Source organism: Magallana gigas, chromosome 2 (assembly GCF_963853765.1).
Source record: "Magallana gigas chromosome 2, xbMagGiga1.1, whole genome shotgun sequence".
Lineage (NCBI taxonomy): Eukaryota > Metazoa > Mollusca > Bivalvia > Ostreida > Ostreidae > Magallana > Magallana gigas.
The window spans coordinates 60,465,864-60,472,577 of record NC_088854.1 but is presented as its reverse complement, the minus strand read 5'-3'; the positions used below and the strand labels follow the sequence as shown (position 1 = coordinate 60,472,577).

General features: G+C 32.9%; 1 protein-coding gene across 1 annotated transcript; it reads left to right on the top strand.

Moving 5' to 3' along the window:
• The first annotated feature begins 912 nt into the window (after positions 1–912).
• On the top strand, positions 913–3,998 carry LOC105330052 (calcium channel flower homolog). Its single transcript, XM_011431617.4, has 5 exons — positions 913–1,123; positions 2,402–2,474; positions 2,656–2,781; positions 3,023–3,130; positions 3,672–3,998. Exons 1-5 carry the CDS (start codon positions 1,024–1,026, stop codon positions 3,790–3,792), a joined length of 528 nt encoding a protein of 175 aa, XP_011429919.2. The 5' UTR covers positions 913–1,023; the 3' UTR covers positions 3,793–3,998.
• The last annotated feature ends 2,716 nt before the right edge of the window (positions 3,999–6,714 follow it).

Genomic DNA, 6,714 nt, shown 5'->3' with positions numbered 1-6,714 from the left:
TCATATAAGATAAAATGTTAAATCCGATCATTTTATGTAGAAATTAATTAATAATGATCGTACTGACTATCTAAAAATAATCAAAATGGAATTAACGCTTCTTGAAAGAACAAATAATAGACTGAAAGGATGAACCAATCGACTAGGGGGTCTAGATCAGATGAACGAGGAATATAATGTATTCATAATTATAATAATAAATCAAATAACACCTACTATTTATTTTATTATAATGAGATAAGGTGTAGTGGACAATGCAGTCGCTTGTCACCAATGCGACCCGAGTTCGATCCCCGTGATCGACAGTGGTGGTATGTGATAGGGTATGGCGGTCGCCCGCTTGGACACGTGTGTTCTCTCCGGGTACTCCAGCTTCTTCCCACACCAACGACCTCCTCGCGCTAACATCCGTGCCAACGAGAGATATCAATATAAGTTGTAGAACTTGCTTATCAATCGTTGTAAAATAAATAAAGTTCAGATTCCAACGAGATATTTTCTCGTAATTATGAGATAATTAACTCGTCATAATGAGATTTTTTCTCGCAATAACCAAATCATTACCTCGTAATAGCGTGATTTTTTTTTTCGTAATTACGAAATATTTTCTAAGGTTATTTTAAAAAGATTATCTCGTAATATTACGAGATAGGTAACTCGTAATAACGAGATAATTAACTCGATATTACGGGATCTTTTCTCGTCTGAACGAGATAATTTAAAACTCGTCAAATTCAGATCAACGAGATCTTTTCTCGGAATTACGAGATAAAATTATTTTTCTCTGTGGTCCCATTTGTCTTTCGTGATAAATAGATTTACAAATTTAGTTGGGAGCGCCTTGATAGACAACCTAAATTTAATCGGATTTCACGAGGTTGTCCATATCACGAAATTTACATTCACCGGAAGTTTACTAATCGTCATGAAATGAACACGTCAATTTCAAAATAGCAGAAGAGATTGAACATGTTGAAAGAGGGATAGGGTAGAAAAAAACATATGATTATCTAGTCTTAAACAATGCAACAAAACACACGCGAAGGACAAAAAGACAATGGCATTGTGGATTCATGGTGGTACAAATATCTCCTGAAAGGGGTCGGAACACTGGGTGGTCTCTGTAAGTTGTTGGAATCAGCTGTCAACATGGTCAACATCAAACATTTTCTCGACGCATTCTTCCCGCGTGTATTCGTCTGTAATTGTACCCTATTGGCATTTTATTGTAAACGTCATACAACTTCGATAACTTTAAAGTACTTTCTCTCTTTTTGTTGATCAGCTGTTGATTGCCTCAGTATTTGTTTTTGCTCAGTGAGTCATTTTTATTGGAGAGGGGAGGGGGTTTTCAGTAAATACACTTACATATATAAAGTTAAAACGGTTTAAATCATAAGATTTTAACATGTGAACTTTATATTTAATATTCTCTTTTGAGAAGTGGACATGTAGCCTACATCCATGTGGATGTGGGCTAGCTTTGCCTGTCCACTTCTCAAAAGAGAATATATATTTTAAAACACAAATGTCTTACTGGGATATTCTGTAATTTTGAACAGATGATAAACATATATTCAGCTGGCATGTGTATACAATACTGAACAGACCCAACCTAACTCCAGAGTAAACCCCAACTAAACCCTGGTTTTACTTTTTGAAAATTTACTTGGAAACTGCTTTTGGAGTCAACTGTATTTACTGAAGTCTTTTATCCTACTATCTTACTGCCTATCCTGACCCTTGTATATTCCGAACACACATTAAGCTTCTGCTTACAGGGGTATACTTCTGAGCAGGTTAATTTACTCTCTGGGTCCACTCTAGTAAAACCGGAGTAATTAAACCCAGAAAGTAAACCCAGGGTTTAGTTGAGGTTTACTTTCTGTAAGGTTGGGTCTGATCAGTATTGTACATACATTTAAATGTGATAAATAACATTATATATTCAATTGTTGGCTAAACATGTATGTGATTATGATTATAACCATAGTATATACCTATTTAATGAAGTGTTTTAATTGTTATAGTCATTAGTGTATTGGCAGTTGGATTATACAGTAGATAAATTCATCCTGGCTTTGATATTTATCAATACAATATACCAACTATAAGCAGAATTTTTTTTTGCCTGCCCATATTTTTTGGGTATATTAATTATTTTTTACTGTCTATAACCTATCATTAGGGTCTCTTATTAATAAATGCTGACAGAATTAAGTTATTTGTACTTATTGTGTTGTTCATGAATCATAATTGATAATTATTGAATTTTGATTTAAATAAGTTAACATAAATTTTTACTAATTAATTAAGATATTAATAACCCCAGTCTGTATACACAAAATATATGTCAGACACAATACTATTCTTTACGACCACTTCCTATTTTCTGTTGTAGTGGCCATATTATTTGGACTCTTTGCATGCATCACCTTCACAGCTATGTGTTTACTGGCTGGAGTACTTCAGATGTAAGTTACAAGTACATCATGCGTCAATATCTATATAAAACATAGTTTGACATACAAAACAAAAGAGTTACAGAGATAATCTCTGAGTGAATAATTCATCAAACTGCTGTAAGTCCCATATATCTAGAAATTTATAACTAGTGTGATTGTTTGTTAATTAGTGTGTTATCTGTTTTCTCAGGGTGGCTGGCTTCATTGTTGTTCTGTTGGAGGCCCCTTGCTGCTGTCAGTTTGTGGAATTTGCTGACAAAATCAGCTCATTTTCAGACAAGCGACCTGCCTGGCAGAAAGCGGTTTTGTACTGTTTGTAGGTATCCTTAGTCCATTTAAAAAATTCACGTTATTCTCGTTGAATTGCAAAAAATGATTATTACTGCCAATGAGTTTAAATAATTGAGAAAAATTGAAAAACAATAAAATCTTGCTTTAAATTTCCCACAAAATGTGATTTTTTTCAGTTTTATTTATGACAATTAGTCCTTTATTGGAGAATTGAGTAAAGTAAGTGTTGTCTGAGTAATGGTGTATAACTCCTGTTGATTCTACAGACTTGGTCTGGTGCCTATAGCAGCCTGTATCGAGGCCTGGACAGTCCTAGGCGCCGGTCTGGTCTTTGCATGTGGAGCATTGTATGGACTGAAAGCTGTCGGCAAGAAGTAAGAGTTTTATACATGTCAAAACAAAATTAAGAAGTAAAAGTTCATGCCATTCCAGGTCTAACTTCAGTTTGTTAATATACTCTGTAGTCACTCAGCACTGTTGATGTTCTTTATGGGCATAAAAACTATGTACTTCTCCAATTGCACTTTTTGGCTCTGATAAAGATTTATTATTGATGGTTGACCACCCCACTCCAAGATCCATGTCATTGAGAAATATTATAGTAAATGTATAAGATGTTTTTAAACATGTCTATCAATCACAGTTAATCACAGTTAAATTTACATCTGGCTAAAATTGATATATGATGGTGATGTTTTGTTCTTCATTGATGTAAAACTTGAGACATATCCTATTTGATTGCACTCTTTGTTATGTAATCAGAGCCATTTATACAATCATGTGATACATGTATATTGTTCCCCCGAGATGACCAAGAGACTTCACTTTATAGTTTAGATTTATCAGTTACTGTCATAGTTTGTTTTCAAGGGGTAACCAAACTTGTTTATAATGTGAATTTCTTTTGTTCCCCAGGGGTGACCGGGAGTCTATGATGGCAGCGGCGAGTGGGGCAGACCAGGAAATGACAGTCCAGCTGATTCACAGTGAGGGTAAGGCCGATCTACATGTCCCCGATAGCCCCTCCATCCCCTGAACTAACCCTGAGGACACGCCAATGTCTCAAGCATACAGCAAGGATTTCACAAGATGGATTAATGAGATACAGATCTACATATATTGAAATGATTGCATTCTTGTAAACTAAGGATAGAAGTGATCCTAATCTCTCCTGTGTTCAAGACAACAGCAAATCTGTAGATCTGAGTCATCAGCAAGCTTCGTTTGTTCATCATCATCATCGTCATCATCATCATCAGCATCATCTTCTTCTTCAGTTCTGGTTATTTTTTGCATCAGTGAAAATTAGGATGAAGCTGTAGTCAAGAATTGAATGAGAATATGTTCCTTGTTTAAGTTAATTGCCAAACGTTTAAAATTTATATGACTGAAACATTCTTTTGACTTTTTGCAAACCTAATTTAGATTGATTCCTTCACACTCTAAAAGTTAAGTATTTTATGGGTCATTTCATAATAAAAGGGTGATGTAGTAAAGATGCAGTTTCAGTTAGAATGGTTGTTCCCAGTATTTTTGCTATCATAACGCATGGTTTTAAAAAGGAAAACCCATCCTGAGTTATGTTACACAAGTTGTAAATCCTATGACATATCATTGTTTAAAAAATCATCTTGCCATAAAAACTGACCAATATTTCATTATCAGACAACCTTATTTATCACAAAATTCCAAATTACACAGTAAATAGAAGAAACCATATTGTTTTGAATGTACTCGTTATTCATGCACATTTCTGTTTAACTAAACAATGTTATTGATGGTTGTATAGACAGGTTGTTATATTTATTCTCCACTATGCCAGACTGTATAACATGTATAACAATTTAATGTATTATTTATCTAAATGGATTAGCTCCCTGAGGTACCTAGATAGAAAAATATGTATGCATTGAATTACAGAGTAGCAATATATTATATTGAGTATTTATGTTTGTCTACATTAGATCTCATGTTCCTGTTTTGATATTAATGTGTTTTGTTTGTTTAAGAAACAAGTTTGGATGAACTGGTTATTTTTATGTCACTGGTTATTGTACCGGTATCTTAAGATGTTACTAAATGTTGTAGATTGTTACACGGGATTTGTTTAATTCCAGTTTTATTTTCCTGTTATTTATTTGTTTAATGTGTAGTGTGATATTTATCAGAGTTCATTAAAATCAACCTACTGCATATTAAGAACCTTTTTAACAAGACCTTGGACTTTCAGTAGAATATGTAACAATCCATTTCTTGCGTCAAAACAAGTTAAAATGATGCTGGGTTCAAGCGAAATATACACTGATTGTGTAGTCTTTGCTAAAAAGGCAGACAAATCCTGATGATTTCAAAGAGCCATGGCCTACAATGAAATAGACAGGCCAACGTCACATTGCTATTTGACACAAGTACCTAAAGTCCAAGCTCTTCTTAAAATGGTTCTTTTAGATTTTTATTTATTTATTTGTACATGAGCATAAAACCTTAATGTTCGTGGGGGACCAATGTTCGTGACTTTCGTGGGTAACCCTTGCCCATGAATTTACATCGCCATTATTAAAATTATCCCGAACTTCTACCAACGAAATTACGTCCCCACACACCAGGAAAATTTTTGTTACCCACGAACATTGATCCTCATGAATAAAAATGAATTTTACTTCAATATAAGTAATAACAAACTTTGATATTATAATAAATGTATGTATAAAAGCAATTTTATTCATGTGTTGAAAACGATTATCTTTTATAACAATTATATTGAGGTTACATTAATAAAAAAAATATTGACATGCATAATTGTTGAGGGTAATATTGATGTTAGCTCTTGTGGGATGAAATATTACCCAATGCAAAGCTGAATTGAACTGTAATTTGATTTTAAAATTTCACAAAGTACAATTCTATACTAAAAATTAATTTTATTGTAAGTTATCAATGCTAAGATTTTTTGTTCTGTCAAACAGTGTTGTACATTAAATATGTATATCATAAATGCAAATTAATACCCATGGTTTATCATTTTCAGTAATAACCAAACAGATTATTGCACAGTTAATAAATCTATGTAGAATTATCTTTGGGTAGTATGAAAGCGTGGAATGTTGTTATAAATGTAGGTATACATGTATATGTAACAGGTTCAGTTTAATGGTGCAATACTAAGTATTAAATGTTATTTGAAATCAACACTTTGTTCTTTTTACTAACAGTTATTTTTTGGAACGATCTTCGATTCTCAGCAATGTTCGATAACTCTTAATTATCCGGAATCTCTGATTTTTATTCGTACCATAAATCTTCCTTTTATATAGACAAATTTAATTTGTCTTTAAGTATTAATATTACGCAAAACCATTGAACAAACTGCTTGGCTTAGTGGCTACACGGAGACCTACTATCTCAAGGTAAAGAGGTTCGAGCCACCAATGCACTGATAAAACCAGTTGTTTTTTTCTAATTTGATCTCTATCGGTATGTTTTATTTATTCCATTATATCCATCATGGCCAAATTGCAGTAATAAGTAAAATGCACGGATTCCGTCAAAAAAAAAAATCTATTTTATTTCACTTATAAATTTGAAGAATAAATACATTTTTATGATGAAAAAAATTACTTTGAGGCTGAGGATTAAACAACCTTAAGGAATAAGGAATCATTCTAATAGAGTATTATGAGGTGGTCAAATTAGGTCAAGAGTGATAAAATCCAATGAAACTTGGAGGGCTTTATGATAGATTTGATGACGCCCAAACAAACATGTGATTACCTCATAATATTCAACAATCAAATTAACATTGGATTTAAGATCTGCTCGCTTACTTGCTACACAAGTAGCATGCAAGCGAGCGGATCCAACATCTAATGTTAATTAGATTGAATATTCAAAGAATGATTTCATATTTTTCAGCAATTTTATGATTACGGGTAAAAATTAAATTGGAAATTTATTTAAT

Coding starts and splice junctions, on each gene's coding strand:
- LOC105330052 (XM_011431617.4), top strand. CDS start 1,024: ATGCAACAAAACACACGCGAAGGACAAAAAGACAATGGCATTGTGGAT. Junction 2,782..3,022: donor AAAGCGGTTTTGTACTGTTT/GTAGGTATCCTT, acceptor TTGATTCTACAG/ACTTGGTCTGGTGCCTATAG. Junction 3,131..3,671: donor CTGAAAGCTGTCGGCAAGAA/GTAAGAGTTTTA, acceptor TTTGTTCCCCAG/GGGTGACCGGGAGTCTATGA.